Source organism: Nannospalax galili, unplaced genomic scaffold, assembly GCF_000622305.1.
Source record: "Nannospalax galili isolate Female #2095 unplaced genomic scaffold, S.galili_v1.0 scaffold707, whole genome shotgun sequence".
Taxonomy (NCBI): domain Eukaryota; kingdom Metazoa; phylum Chordata; class Mammalia; order Rodentia; family Spalacidae; genus Nannospalax; species Nannospalax galili.
This window is the reverse complement of record NW_008356263.1, coordinates 1030380-1044677: the sequence shown is the minus strand read 5'-3', so window position 1 is coordinate 1044677 and position 14298 is coordinate 1030380. Positions and strand designations below refer to the sequence as shown.

At 47.1% G+C, this 14298-nt stretch overlaps 2 protein-coding genes and 5 non-coding genes across 9 annotated transcripts in view; 6 read left to right on the top strand and 1 right to left on the bottom strand.

The window, feature by feature from the left end:
* The first annotated feature begins 5415 nt into the window (after window positions 1-5415).
* Nop56 (NOP56 ribonucleoprotein) lies at window positions 5416-10706 on the top strand. Of its 3 annotated transcripts, XR_003847207.1 has the most exons (13): window positions 5416-5450; window positions 5612-5701; window positions 6020-6134; window positions 6430-6591; window positions 6959-7157; window positions 7518-7705; window positions 7787-7938; window positions 8111-8211; window positions 8554-8702; window positions 8929-9050; window positions 9233-9367; window positions 9516-9638; window positions 10023-10164. XR_003847207.1 is itself a non-coding variant. In XM_029556851.1 (12 exons), exons 1-12 carry the CDS (start codon window positions 5448-5450, stop codon window positions 10392-10394), a joined length of 1803 nt encoding a protein of 600 aa, XP_029412711.1. In that variant the 5' UTR covers window positions 5416-5447; the 3' UTR covers window positions 10395-10706. The 3 variants fall into 3 exon arrangements, 2 of the variants coding, with proteins under 2 accessions (XP_029412711.1, XP_008852723.1); XM_029556851.1 differs by lacking the exon at window positions 9516-9638 and having other exon boundaries at window positions 9233-9382; window positions 10023-10706; XM_008854501.2 differs by lacking the exon at window positions 9516-9638 and having other exon boundaries at window positions 5417-5450; window positions 10023-10706.
* On the top strand, window positions 6272-6341 carry LOC115067842. The gene has a single exon (XR_003847211.1). It is a non-coding gene; the product is annotated as a small nucleolar RNA SNORD110 (small nucleolar RNA).
* LOC115067846 lies at window positions 7278-7410 on the top strand. The gene has a single exon (XR_003847215.1). It is a non-coding gene; the product is annotated as a small nucleolar RNA SNORA51 (small nucleolar RNA).
* On the top strand, window positions 8274-8358 carry LOC115067847. The gene has a single exon (XR_003847216.1). It is a non-coding gene; the product is annotated as a small nucleolar RNA SNORD86 (small nucleolar RNA).
* Window positions 8772-8841, top strand: LOC115067845. Its single transcript, XR_003847214.1, has one exon. It is a non-coding gene; the product is annotated as a small nucleolar RNA SNORD56 (small nucleolar RNA).
* Window positions 9095-9166, top strand: LOC115067844. The gene has a single exon (XR_003847213.1). It is a non-coding gene; the product is annotated as a small nucleolar RNA SNORD57 (small nucleolar RNA).
* The window catches only part of Idh3b (isocitrate dehydrogenase (NAD(+)) 3 beta), a 4396-nt gene continuing 569 nt past the window's right edge, over window positions 10472-14298 (bottom strand). The window contains exons 3-12 of the mRNA XM_008854502.3: window positions 14167-14265; window positions 13930-14050; window positions 12848-12908; window positions 12639-12771; window positions 12406-12539; window positions 12211-12313; window positions 11988-12134; window positions 11674-11768; window positions 11496-11556; window positions 10472-10918 (exon numbers count right to left, since the gene is read on the bottom strand). Coding sequence (XP_008852724.1) covers window positions 10832-10918; window positions 11496-11556; window positions 11674-11768; window positions 11988-12134; window positions 12211-12313; window positions 12406-12539; window positions 12639-12771; window positions 12848-12908; window positions 13930-14050; window positions 14167-14265 — 1041 coding nt within the window. The 3' untranslated portion in view covers window positions 10472-10831. The remainder of the gene's footprint in view (window positions 10919-11495; window positions 11557-11673; window positions 11769-11987; window positions 12135-12210; window positions 12314-12405; window positions 12540-12638; window positions 12772-12847; window positions 12909-13929; window positions 14051-14166; window positions 14266-14298) is intronic.

Genomic DNA, 14298 nt, shown 5'->3' with positions numbered 1-14298 from the left:
AAAAATAATTTTTTTTAATTTTAAAGAGACAAAAATTTAAAATAGCATAAGTATACAGTATCTAATAGAAATAAATGAAGGCACGTGAGGAATCAAAATAGATGCAAATAATTTAAACTCTATGTATAAATGAAATTATCCAAAGGATATTTTAAAGCTCGTGTGCTATTCCCAAGATACTTTTAAAACCTAAGGATAAAGTACATAGGAACTGAACCCTTTTGTTTCCTAGGAAATACAAATTGAAATACAATCTTCAAGGCAAAAATCCCCATGTGTGTGAGGTATCATCACCAAATGTAAGCTAGAATTTTTTTTTGAGTGCTGAGGATTACTGTTAAAGCCGGCCATCTGCACTGCTGTGCCAGCTAATGTTTCCCTCAATGCAATATTGCTTTGGAAAATGTGAAGGTATTGGAGTAAATGAAGCATAAAGAACATTGAGAGGTCTGAAGAAATGCCTCAAGAAAGTGCTTGCCATAAAAGCATAAGGACCTGAGTTTGGATCCCTAGCATCCATATAAAAAGCTCAAAGTGGCCAGGTGTGGTGGCGCATGCCTATAGTCTCAGTACTCGGGAGGCAAAGGCAGACTGCCTCTGTGAGTTCCAGACCAGCCTGGTCTACATAGTGAGTTCCAGGTCAGCTGGGGCTACAGGGAGACCCTGTCTCAAAGAGACCAAAAAAAAAAAAAAAAACTGAAAGTGGTGGTGCACTGCCATGACCCTAGCATCGGAGAGGTGGAGACAGGAGGGTCCTGTGGACTTGCTGCCAGTGAACTCCAGATTTGGTGAAAGACAGTCTCAAAAAGTAAGGCAGAGAAGCACAGGGGAGGACATCCAGTGTTGCTGTCTGCCTTCCACACAGTGTGCACTGTGCATATACGCTCACATGCATCCACTACAGACAAAAAAACGTCAAGACTATAAAAAGAACATTGAGCTATCTCTATCATTGAACTATGTCTGGAAAATGGGCCAATTTTCAAATTGTGTTGTAAAGTGTAACAGACTGACACATGTACAGCTAGCATGCCAAATATTATGCTAAGTGTTCAACAAATAACATATCAGTCATCCCTGGTCTAGGTGATGAATACCATTTGCCCTACAATCAACGGTGGCCTTTGGAAGTTGCTAGGTTGTCACTGCCAGAAATGCCAAGGACCACTGGGCTAAATGATCTTCCTAAGAAACTTCTCATTTATCTGCATCTGTGAGAAGAGATGCCACATGCATGTGTAACTTCCAAAGAATATTATAGGGCTTCTTTCCATGTTTGAGAAAAGGGTCCAGGAACTGCTAGCAGCCTTTTCAAATTGAATGTGATTTTTCTCACAAACTGTACAAAATACCACCACTTTGTGGCAGCTCCATGCATTTTCCTTTCTTGAAACTCTTGTAATTGGATTTTAAGATGTTCCTTCTATTTCCATAGATCTCCATCAGTGTTGCCAAAAGTAACTCTAGGCTAACCTACACAAAAATGATATGGTTAGTTAAAAGCTGGGCTAAATGACAAAGATATAGTGGCTCAGTGTCTGATCCCTTCCAAAGTGCAACAGTGAGATCTACACAGAAAAATGGAAGACCCAGGTGCCTCATGGCTTGAAGCTTGAAGCAAATCCACACCTGGGGAGCCCATAGCCCTCACTCAAAACAGCTGTCCATTTGTTAAATGTCTATGTTCTTTTTTCATTTTTTAAATATTTTATGTATATGCATGTATTGCCTGCATGTAGGTAAGTACACCCGTGTCATGCAATGCCCACGGAGGACAGAAGAGGCTGTCTGATCCCCTAGAACTGGAGTTAGGACAGTTGTTAGCTGCCATGTGGGTGCTGGGATTCGAACCCAGGTCTTCTGCAAGAACAACCAGTGTTAACTGCTAAGCCATCTCTCCAGCCCCAAAATGTCTACATTCTTTGACTCACCTTCCTTTGAAGAGGTGAAGTTTAATTCCCTTCCCTTTCAGTATGAACTAAATAAATTTTGAATAAAAGATGCTCAGCCTATAGCCTCAAAGTCAGGGACAGCCTCTAGTAATTCGTTCTCTGGGAAGAAGTTTTCAAGTGCATGACTCCAGGAAGGAACACAAACACCAAGCAGCACGGAACCACAAAAACCTAAAGAAGGCCCATAGCTAAAACGCATTGTGTATCATGGTAGGACTACGTGTTACTCACCGCAAGGGCCTGGCCACAAGCCTACTGCAGCCATTATACAGTAGAAATAATGGCTCAAGACACAGCCCTCAAACCTGAGCACAAAGACCTGAAGCATCCCTTTCTGTCCCTAACACTATGCTGTGAGAGTGCCATTTTTTCAAGAGTCAAGTAAGACAGAGGACTCTTAACAAGACTGTTCAACTAGAAAGGATACAACTAGCAAATTTACCATCTGAATAGTCTCCAATTTCCATAATTTAATCACTGACAGTAAATGTCTATTTACTGCCACGGGAAGTTGAAAATGGTATTGGTAACTGTTTACCCTTGTGAAACTTAATTGTATTTAGAGACAACTGTCTACTTCTGTAAGTTAATGGCTAAAGTATGGAGAGCAATAAACAGGTGGATGTGTAAAAAAAAAAATGAGGTGTTAGGAAATTATATAAAATATTGTGTTTATTGGGGCTGGAGAGATGGCTCAGCAGTTAAGAACACTGACTGTTTTTGCACAAGACCAGGGTTCGAATCTCAGTACCCACATGGCAGCTAACTGTCTCTAACTCCAGTCCCAGGGGATCCAACAGCCTCTTCTGACCTCCACGGGCATCGCACGACATGGTGCACTTACCTACATGCAGGCAGTACATGCATACACATAAAATAAAAATAATAATTTTTTTTAAATGTTGTGTTTATTGATAAAAGGACAAAAAAGTGGGCTGGGAATACAGCTCAGTGATGGAGCAGTTGCCTAGCACCCTTGAGGCCTTGAGTTCAATCACTAGTATCACAAAAAGAGAAGGAAAAAACAAGAAAGGAAGGCATCACAGGTTTTAAAAAATCGGTAACAGTAAAATGCACACACACAAAAAAGATGACCACTAGCATTTGAGTTTCCACTACATGCCAGGGCCACATCTATTTCATACCTGATCCTATACTAGATGTTCAGTAAAGGTTTGTTGAAAAGATGAACCTGGTGGGGGGGGGTGCTTTTTTTTTAATTATTTGGTTTTTTGAGACAGGGTCTCATTATCTAGCCTAAGGCTAGCCTGGAACTCACAGAGATTCGCCTGTCTCTGATTAAAGGCATGTACCGCCATGCCCAGCAAGATGAATGAGTCTTTAATCTTTGTTCTGAAGAAATGAAATCACAAGTTCAGGTGACTAACCCCAGGTCACACAGTAAGTCGCAGGGCTGGGGCTTCAACCCAGGTTTGCATACTCTGCTTCATATTCACTGCAGTCATTCATAAATTTAATGGCTTTAAAAAAACCACATTATTCTCATAATTCTGTGAGTAGACAAGGTACAACTATGTGGCTCTTCTGATCATTTTTGGGGTCTCATACAGCTTCAGACAGTGGAAAGAGCTGGGACACACAATGTCTAGTAGTTGGTGGAGAAGTTAATGGAGACTGGCCATCTCCCCATTTTCACGTAGTTTCAGGGATTCTCCCTCTGTATTGGTGAGGTCTCACCAGTGTAGCAGCTCAACTTCCTACGAGGCAAATCAAGGTTATACAACTCAAGGTCATACACAAAATCACTTTTGCCAAAGACCCAATCTGCACGGCTCAGTATGGGACACAGAACTTGGTTATCGGGAGGCATGGATCACTAGTAGCCTTTTGGAGAATAACTACCACAGGAAGGACACCAATTCTCCCATTACTTCATATCACTATGAGCATCCATAAATAAAACATGGATATTCTGCTTTAGAAAGATCATTCAGAGAGTAGAGGGGAGGACACCTTGAGAAAAAGAGAAACCAAAGGTCTTCAAAAAATTCTACTTTAGTGGGAAAGGTCTGTCTCCTAGGCAGGAGCAATTAATTATCAAAGAGCTCAAAGGAAAGGAGGAGATGGTATCTGATATCGTACTCTACAGATGCCCAGTGGAGTCAGAATTGTAATAGAGGGCACTGTTTTGTTTTGTTTTTGCTTTTGAGACAGGGTCTTACTATGTATCCCTGGCTGGGCTGGAACCCGCTATGTAAACCAGGATGGCCTCCAACTCAGAGATCTATTTGCCTCTGCCTCCTAAATACTGGGATTAAAGACTGGCCTTTTTTCTTTTTTTTTTTAAATTCCCCTAGGGCCTAGTGGTAGAGAGCTCAGTTGGAAGAGCGCTAATTCACTGACAGACGGCACAGGCCTGTAATCCCAGGACTGGAGAGACGGTTAGGTGGGGCTACAAGTAGACCCTATCTCAAAAAGACCAAAAAATAATAATAGTAAAAAATAAAATCACCTTAGAATAATTTACCAAGGCATTTACTATTTCGAAATGACCAGTTTGGGGATTAACTATTCTGACATTACTTACAGCAAAATTAATTTCTTTCTTTCTTTTTTTTTTTTGTCTCTTTGAAGCAGGGTCTCCTGTAGCCCCAAATGTCCTGGAACTCACTGTGTAGACCAGGATGGCCTTGAACTCAGATATCCGCCTACCTCTCCCTCCCAAGCGCTGGGACTACATGCGTGCGCCACCACGCCCGGCTAAGTAATTTCTTAAGTAATCTTAAATCAATCATCTGAGCATGCCTAAAACCTGCCCTGGAAACCAGGAAAGCTGCTCCAGAGAGCCACGCGATCAAAGAATTTAGGGCCTCTTTTCCAACCGTGAGCAGCACATGGCTCCACAAAAGGAGCTGAGTCCAATGAACCGAGTAACAGACCTATGAAAAGGTAAATCGTCCTTTTCCAGGCTCTTGCCTGAACTATCAAACTTCTGAACAACAAGAGCAGGAACGAAAGCCCCGAGGAGCCGCCATGTTTCCTGCAGGGTTTGTCAGACTGCGCCAGGCCGCCAGGCCCCGTTCGTGTGGGAGAGCGACATGCTCAAATGCGGCCGTTTGGGGCTCTCACGGTCCCCACGGCGGCAGGCGTAGGCCAGGCCAGAGGTCCCGGGCCGACGCTCGTCGCTGAGCCTCTCGATTCCTCACTGCGCTCGGCCGCCGGGAAGCGAGGTCACAAGAGCATGACAGACGGAGAACGCACCTCGCCATTCCGGTCTGCGACCCGAACACCCAGCAGACACCGCGTGTGCCCGGCAACCGCCGCCGGCGCAGCTGCAGAGGACCGGAAGGCCCTACCGGCTTCCGTCCACCACCCCGCAGCCCGCCCTAAGGACGATACCACGTCCGCAGACCCCTCCGAAGACCCAGAAATGGTTTCGTCCCCGGCCTCTGATTGGCTGAACAGGAGAAGGCGTGGTCTTCTGAGCTCGATTCCGCGCTCCGGAGCGCGCCAGTCGCATTGCGAGCGGGCGCCATGGTGAGGAGTGGTTGAGGGTCGTGAGCCGTGCGAATGCCTGGATTCGGATTCGGATTCGGACTCGGGTTTGGGATGGACCCAGGGGTCTGGGCTGTGGCTTGCTTTCGGAGCGGCCCGGAGGACTGGGGGACTTGGCTGACGCCCGCCCGCTCTGATTCCAGGTTCTGCTGCACGTGCTCTTCGAGCATGCGGTCGGCTACGCGCTGCTGGCGCTGAAGGAAGTGGAGGAGATCAGCCTGCTGCTGCCGCAGGTGGGTGGGCTCAACGGTGCAGCGCAGCCCGAGGCCGCCCAGCCCCAGCATGCACCGCGCGGTCCCACGTGGCCAGCCCCACGCGGTGGGGGGTGCGCTCTGTGAAAGTGCTGGAACCGGGCATCTTTGTGTGTAGGATCTCCTGAGGAGCGGTTGGAGATAAGCCTACCTGGCGCCATTTTTTGCGGATTAAAGTAGAGCGTGGGATGTGGGGCCCAGGCATGTATGTTTTAATGAACTACCGGCCCATGGCGTCTCCGTCATTGTTCTGTGGACGCTAGAACCAGGGAGAGAAGCCATGCATCCTTTTCCCCACAGGTGGAAGAGTGTGTGCTCAACCTCGGCAAGTTCCACAACATCGTTCGCCTGGTGGCCTTTTGTCCCTTTTCCTCGTCCCAGGTTGCCTTGGAAAATGCCAATGCTGTGTCTGAGGGTGAGTTGAACCCTGAGCAAGATATTCCTGACAGTGTCCTCTTGTACAAATAATAGTCGGGCAGTATTTGAAAACTGTTTTAACAGTTCATTTAGTATTTTCACAATTGCAATAGTTTTCTATGGTTGACGCAGGCTTTGCAGTGATGACTTGTGAGTCTGTCAATCCCCTGAGTATGATCACTGATGTCTCCATGTCTCTGAGCAATGCCTGAAGGGAGGAGTAGCCCCTGCCTGTTCTTGTGTAGTCCGTTGTGGGGGTGGAATCCTTTACAATGTACTTTCTTTGTCCCAAGGTGTTGTTCATGAGGACCTCCGCCTCCTCTTGGAGACATACCTGCCATCTAAAAAGAAGAAAGTACTGTTGGGGGTTGGAGACCCTAAGATTGGAGCTGCGATACAGGAGGAATTAGGGTACAACTGCCAGACTGGAGGTGTGATAGCCGAGATCCTTCGAGGTAAGATAACCTTTTTGAGAAATTAGGTGTCCACGTGTTTCGTCTACCTGTATGTATGCACCATGTGCATGGAGTGCCCCCAGAGGCCAGAAGAAGTACTGGATTCCCTGAAACTGGAGTTACCAGTTGTGAGCTGCCAGGTAGCTTCTGGGAATCTGAACCCTGGTCCTCTGAAAGAATAGAAAGTGTTCTTAACCATTGAGCCATCTCTTTCACCCCTAATCCTATTTTTGGTAACTTCATGAGGAATTTTGGAAACCTAGGGTGGTAGAGGTTGCTTATAGGAAAATCTCTTTCTCCTGGTGCCCACGTGTGCAGGAGCTACCTTGGAGCACCTCTTCACAGTCCTGTCCTGCCTTCCTCTTAGGAGTTCGTCTTCACTTCCATAATCTGGTGAAGGGTCTGACTGACCTATCAGCTTGTAAAGCCCAACTAGGGCTGGGACATAGCTATTCTCGTGCCAAAGTTAAGTTTAATGTGAACCGGGTGGACAACATGATCATCCAGTCCATAAGTCTCCTAGACCAGCTGGATAAAGACATCAATACGTTTTCTATGCGAGTCAGGTAAGGTACAGAGGCTGCCTGTGACCCTGGATTGTTGGCTTGTAGTTCAGCTAATACTACAAACTTAAGGTTGGATAGGGCTGATTATCCCTGAGAGTATAACCCTGGACTGGAGCACATGGCCTCCTGGTGCTTACCACAGACTGTGTTTTTACACTGACTGTATAGAAAGAGGAGGTAAAGCAAACATGCCCCATGTACACCCCAGCCTAGGCCACTGTGTCTGGTCTGTATTGTGAATGGGGCGACATGGATTTGAGGGGGACGTGACTTAGTTTGTTCCCATTTCCCTGGAGCAAAGTGGAAAGTTTCACTGGGATTTGGCAGCTAGGTTCAGGGAGTGTTGTGCCTCTTTTGCAGGGAGTGGTATGGATATCACTTTCCGGAGCTCATAAAGATCATCAATGACAATGCCACATACTGTCGCCTGGCCCAATTCATTGGAAACCGTAGAGAGTTGAATGAGGAAAAGTTGGAGAAGCTTGAAGAGTTGACAATGGATGGGGCCAAAGCTAAGGCCATTCTGGATGCCTCTCGGTCTTCCATGGGTCAGTGCAGCGCGCGGAAACATGCGTAAGGTACGAGATTCTGAGCAGCTGGTCCTGTTGTTCACACTAGGTGTTTCCTAGGCATGGACATATCTGCTATCGACTTGATAAACATCGAGAGCTTCTCCAGTCGTGTGGTGTCTTTGTCAGAGTATCGCCAGAGCCTACATACTTACCTTCGCTCCAAGATGAGCCAAGTAGCCCCCAGCCTGTCAGCCTTAATTGGGGAAGCGGTGCGTCATGGGGAACACAAAAATGGGGGAATAAAAATGTTAGCGTTCTGCACTGCTGTACTTCTGACCAACCATGTCTTCCTCAGTTGTGCATGGTTTGGAGGAAGAGTAGGGGTTGTGAACTAGCAGTCAAGTTCCTCTAGCCTGACTTCTCCCTTGGATCTTTCTCCAGGTAGGTGCACGTCTTATTGCTCATGCTGGCAGCCTCACCAACCTGGCCAAGTACCCAGCGTCCACAGTACAGATCCTTGGGGCTGAAAAGGCCCTGTTCAGGTACCAGTGAAGGCACCTGCCCGTAATCAGGTGCTACTTCTGGTGCCCACTGATTGTTTGGGAATCACGGTGATGGTAACCAGGACTCCCTGACCTGTACAGGCCTCTGCTATGGGGGTGATGTCCAGTCCTAGTGTCTGAGTGATTCCCAGGGCCCAGCAAAGGGACCAAGTTTCCAGGTCAGCGACATTGGATGCTTTCCATCTTACGCCTCTGGGAGCTGGGTTGGCATGTGTTGAGGTAGAAAATCCAACCAAGCCTGAGGCAGAACTGGGAGGAGGGAGCTTGGCTAATGCAGTTGAATGTTCTGATCTTAAACTGTCTACTTGAATGTTCTCACAGAGCCCTAAAGACAAGGGGTAACACACCAAAATACGGACTCATTTTCCATTCCACCTTCATTGGCCGAGCAGCTGCCAAGAACAAAGGCCGCATCTCCCGATATCTAGCAAACAAATGCAGTATTGCGTCGCGGATTGATTGCTTCTCTGGTAAGAGGGTGAGGTTAGCAGCTGAAAATGGGTTTGGGAGGGAGGGGAGGCTGACAACTCCCTTAGCTTCTACAATGATGGTAAGATTTTTCGTCAACAGAGTTCACCTAGCGAGTGTTGATGCTTTGGGTCTGAGTGAAGCTGAGGATAAAGGGACTAGGGGAGTAGGATGTGGTTGTCATTTCAGGGGTTCTGACAGGCCTTATTACCCATGTACCGCCTCTAGAGGTGCCTACAAGTGTATTCGGGGAGAAGCTCCGAGAGCAAGTTGAGGAGCGGCTATCTTTCTATGAGACTGGAGAAATTCCACGGAAAAACCTAGAAGTCATGAAGGAAGCAATGGTTCAGGTCAGTGTGTGTGCTATGTTGGGTGGCTGAGAACCACGGACTGTTGGAGGTGATGAACTGTTTTGCCCTGACCTTGTGAACTGGAGGGAAGAAAACTGATTTAATGAGCCTGATCCAGCAAAGCCAGAAAGGTGGTGGCCAGCCGGGGGTCTTCCAGATTTTCAGCACTTTACTTTTGCCAGGCAGAGGAAGTAGCTGCTGAGATTACCAGGAAGCTGGAAAAACAGGAAAAGAAACGCTTGAAGAAGGAAAAGAAGCGACTAGCTGCACTGGCTCTGGCCTCGTCAGAAAACAGTAGTGCTCCAGAGGAATGTGAGGTCAGTCAGCAACAGGTTAGCCCTTTAGGCAGGTCCTAAGCAATAAATAGGGTTCTCAACAGCAGAGAAAGGATGTACTATATCCAGCCATGGTCTGGAGCTTGGGCTTTTGGACCAAAACACCTAAAACTACCTCTTGATTCTATAGGAAGGAGATAGGTGCTGAGAGAACTTGATCAAGAGCCCAGAGAGCTGGTTGTAGCACATGGCCCATTTCCATGGGCAAGTGTGTTCTGTCCTCGGCTGCCTCCTAGGAGTCCTCAAACCGGGGGTAGTGTGAATTCCTGCTCTCCCTGTTCTGTGTATAGAGGTGATAATGTCTCATATTGGGGGTGGGGGCAGGGAATCTGCAGTGTGACAGTCTAGAATTGTCCCCGTGTTTTCATTTTCAGCAACTAGTGATTCCATTTCAGGGCCTCCTGGGAATTCTGCATGTTACTAGTATTCAGGGGTTTTCTTTAAGAGGGTCAAGAAAATTTCACATTCTGTAATTGGGAATAGCTCTGAGGGTAATTACCAAAGTGTGCCATGCAGTGAAGGTCATTTCAGAAGCATTAGGCAGTTTGCTCTTCTGCCCCAATGGTAATGTAATGATTGGGCTGTGGCTATGCATACCATAAGTAACACTGTTCTTATGTCTGCTTTCCCCCTTCAGGAAACATGTGAAAAACCGAAAAAGAGGAAAAAACCAAAGCCCCAGGAGGCGCCTCAGGAAAACGGAATGGAAGAAGAGCCACCTGTTTCTTCCCCTAAACGAAAGAAAAAGAAAGCTCTCTCCAAGGAGGTGCTGGTTAGTGGTCCTGAGGACAGCGCTTCTGCCAGCACAAGCCTTCCTAGTCCTAAAAGGAAGAAGTCTGCACCTCAGGAGGAAATGGCCCCCGAAGAGGCAGCAAACATGAGTGTCCCCAAGAAAAAAAGGAAATTTTCTTCCAAGGAGGAGCCAGCTAGCAGTGGGCCTGAAGCTACTGCTGACAAGAGTGGCACAAAGAAAAAGAGAAAGTTCCAGAAAACACCTCAGGAGGACTAGAATGGTGGACATTTCTTGAGGGGAGGGGCATAGCTAAGGGTACTGTCCCAACCCATATAAACCCCAATAAAAAAATCTGCAAAAATTGGTTGTTTGTTTATTGAATGCTTTACATAGGTATGGGTAGGGACTTAGGACAGGGCAGCAGTGACGGCTTCGGTGAAGTCATGACAAGTGGCATAACCTCCCATGTCAGAGGTTCGAACCTGTGGGGAAAAGTTGCCATCATCCTGTGGCCTGGACCCCAACCCAAACCACCCAGCACAGACTGAGATTCCCCTTCTGGAAGCTACTTCCATGACAACCTAGCTTCTGCCCAAAAAAGTAATTTTGATCTGTCTAGGTGTTCACAGTTCTCTTCCCTGGTCCACTGTACTGAAGGTATGTGTAGAAGGTGTAGCATGGTCCTTTTTCAAGTTGGAGGGAGTTAAAGGGCTTTAGCCCCCATGGGGGTGTAGGTGGCCGATGACAGACTTGATGAAGTCGGTTGTGGTGCTGTAGCCGCCCATGTCTCGAGTCCGAACCTATAGCCACCACAGGCAACAGCCATGGGGAAGAAAAAAGAACCCATGAAGGGGATGGGGGAGTATGGTAAGATGGAGCCCAAAAACATGACAGAAGAAATAATGCAGCCAGAATGAAAGGAGTTTACCAAGACTAGAGAGACCTGCCCACCTTTCTGAGCTCTACTGAGAGCTGTGCTGCAGTTAAGGCAGGCTGGGTAGGCAGTGGGATGGGGGAGGAAGGGCACATGTCAGAACGATGAGAGTACCTCAAAGGAAATGAAAGACCAGATGGGAGAGCAGCATGGAGCTGAAGCAGGCCTGCTATCTTGACCCCCTGCTGTTCCACCCCCAAAACTGCAAGGTCTGCATTCAGATGGCCCAAGAAAGGGACAGTGTGTGGTGCAGGAAAGGAAAGGGCAGATGGGAACTAAAGAGCAGCAAAGGAGACCAAGAGGATGAAACAGCCGAAAGAGAGAACAACAGCCCTTAGGTCACAGCAGATACTGTGGGAACCTGAAAGAAAAAGCTCCTTTCAGATTCCCCAGAGGCTGGTGCCGAGGCCCTGAAACCAACACAACACCTTTCTAAAACTCACCTTGCCAACTTTGATCACCTTCTTCACTGCATCTGCAATCATGCTGGAGTGATATTCTAGACTGTCAACGTGGACAAGAAGAAACTGAGACTCCAATCACAACACCTTCTCCCTCATTTTCTTCCCTTTACAACACCCAGCCTCCACCCACCACCCACCTCAACCTCCCATGACCTACTTGAGATGCCTTAGCATGTTGGACGCTGACAGCAGCATGGCCGTGGGATTCGCTATATTCCTGCCTACTGCCTGGGCAAATGGGTGCCGGGCACCCTATAGAAAAAAGGAAGCCAGAGTCACTGGGAGAGAGGCATATGCAGAGGCTGAGGTTCAGAAAGGGCATTATGGAACAGGAGGGCAGGCCAGGGTCACAGATAAGTACACAGGAAAGAAGGACATAGTCATTTAAGAAATGAGGCACTGGGGCAAGGGAGGAATGAAAGCAGACCTGAGTGGTTACAGATGACTGACAAAAAAAGTAGTTTTGCTCACCGTCTCAAAAACTGCATATTCTGCACTGTAGCTCTCACCAGGGACCACACCAGCTCCCCCAACAAGGCCAGCAGCCAGATTGTCAATGATATTCCCATAAAGATTGGGCATCACAAGCACATCAAACTGGTAAGGATTCTGCACCAGCTAGAGGTGAGAGATGAGCATGAAGAAGAGAATTCCACTCCCTTATCTTCCCTCTGGAAGCACAAGAAGGGCCTACCTGCATGCAGCAATTGTCTATGATCATTGTCTCAAACTTGATTTTGGGATACAGTTCAGCAACTTCCTCACAGCACTGCAGGAATAACCCATCCCCAAGTTTCCTATTCATGAACCAGAGACAAAAGTCAAACAAGAGAACTTAGGGAGCTACCTCTCCAGGAACCGAGCTCACAAAAAGTCATGCGTGCCTTACATGATGTTGGCCTTATGGACAGCTGTGACCTTGCCCCGCCCCTTCTTGGTGGCATAGTCAAATGCAAACTTTGCAATCCTCTGAGACTTGGTTCGAGTGACAATCTTCAAGCACTCAATTACACCCTTGGCACTCTGGTTAAGAGAGAAATGACTGGTAACACTAAGAAGGCCAAGGAGGAGCCCCAACTTTCTCCTACATCCATCCTTGTCTTCCTGTTTCTGGGGCCTCACCTCATGTTCCAGAGAGCTATACTCCCCTTCTGTCTGCTCTCGAATGATCACTAGGTCTAGATTGTTGTGTCGAGTCATGTAGCCAGGAAGTGACTTCACATGGACTACGTTGGCAAACAAGTCCAACTTACGCCTGAAGGTAGACAAAGCCATCAGTTCTATGCCAAGAGCCCAGTGTCCCTCTGACCCAAGTCCAACCATCCACCTACCTCAGTTGCATATCATAGGAGGCTAATTCCCCCTTATATTCCATCGGGGTATAGATCTTGCCTATGGAAACAAAGTATAGGGAGGGGAAACAGTGTTAGGTACAGGCCAAGCCCAAGGGAGTAGAGGCCCCTGTCCAGTCTCCCTAGTGAAATCATGAAACCCAGACTCCCAACTCCTAGTCCCAAATCTCACCCTTTATTGCTTCTGGCAAGAGGCAAAAGAGAATAATGTCATTAAAATCAGAAAAATTTAGTGAACTACTTTAGTTTTGGTCACCACATTTATGTTGACATTTCAAAACAACTAAAAAAGTTATTTTTTGAGGTTATGTAAGAGCATGCGTTGAGAAAAAAATATTAGGGAATCAGTGACTCCCACTGATGTTTCTGTCTGTCTTCTCAGCCAATACTAACTGAAAATTGACTACATGTAAAGCAATCGGGATGGCGATCAAAACCACACAACTCCTGCCCTCAGGGAGCAAATGATACACTGGGGGAGTCAGATCATATAACAAGCACCATGATTAACAATATGCATAGGAGCACAGAGGAGGAATCCTCTCTGGTACTAATAGGAAATGTTATGAAAAAGCTGGTACTCTGGTTAATCCTTTGGTTAGGAATCTTAACACAAAATTGTCCTTGATTAGAGAAAATAAGTGATGTGCAAATGAAAGCAGAGAAGCTTAAGGCCAGGTTATAAAGGATTGAATTTCCTATGCAAACGTTGGCCCTGGTAAACTTTTTTCCAAGAGGACAGATTTGAAAAATGGGCTATAAGGGAAAAATTAAAAGCCAAAAATATCTGATGAGAAGAATAAAGTAGAGCAAAAGAAGAGAAGGAATAGTTGGAACTGGCACTCAGAAACACAAGATCTGATGATGGATGATAAAGCCTCCGCAGATGCCGAACTCTTAAAACCTTCCTGCATAAATGGCTGAGAGCTGACCTGGGTTCCCACTGCGAAGAAAGAGCAGAGGGAAATCTGGACAGCTGATGTATACACACTCCAGAAAAAGGCTGCATGAACACTGCTCAATTGACTTTAAATGACACATGAGCAGGGTGGCATACATACCAATGATGGCAACCTTGTTATCCTTCATGGAGCTCAGCACCTGTTCCAACTTCTCCTCCGAGGCCATATTCTGCACCTCGCTCAGGTGGTGCTCTTGGAATTCCACCGGGACAGCAGCAGCCTTCGGGGACAAGTTCCAAAAGAAGCACAGGGTCAAGGTCAAGTCTCAACTTTACAACCCAATCCATCATTCCTGTATCCAGATCAATCCCGCAACCCTCACCACAGGCTACTCACCTTGAACACTTCCTTGACAGCATGCATCAGCTCCGGCCCCACGCCATCTCCCGGCAGCATGGTCACAGGAAAGGCACCTTCCACCCTCGTATCTTCGGCCTGTGAGTAGGACCAGCGAGTCAAGGAAGGGGG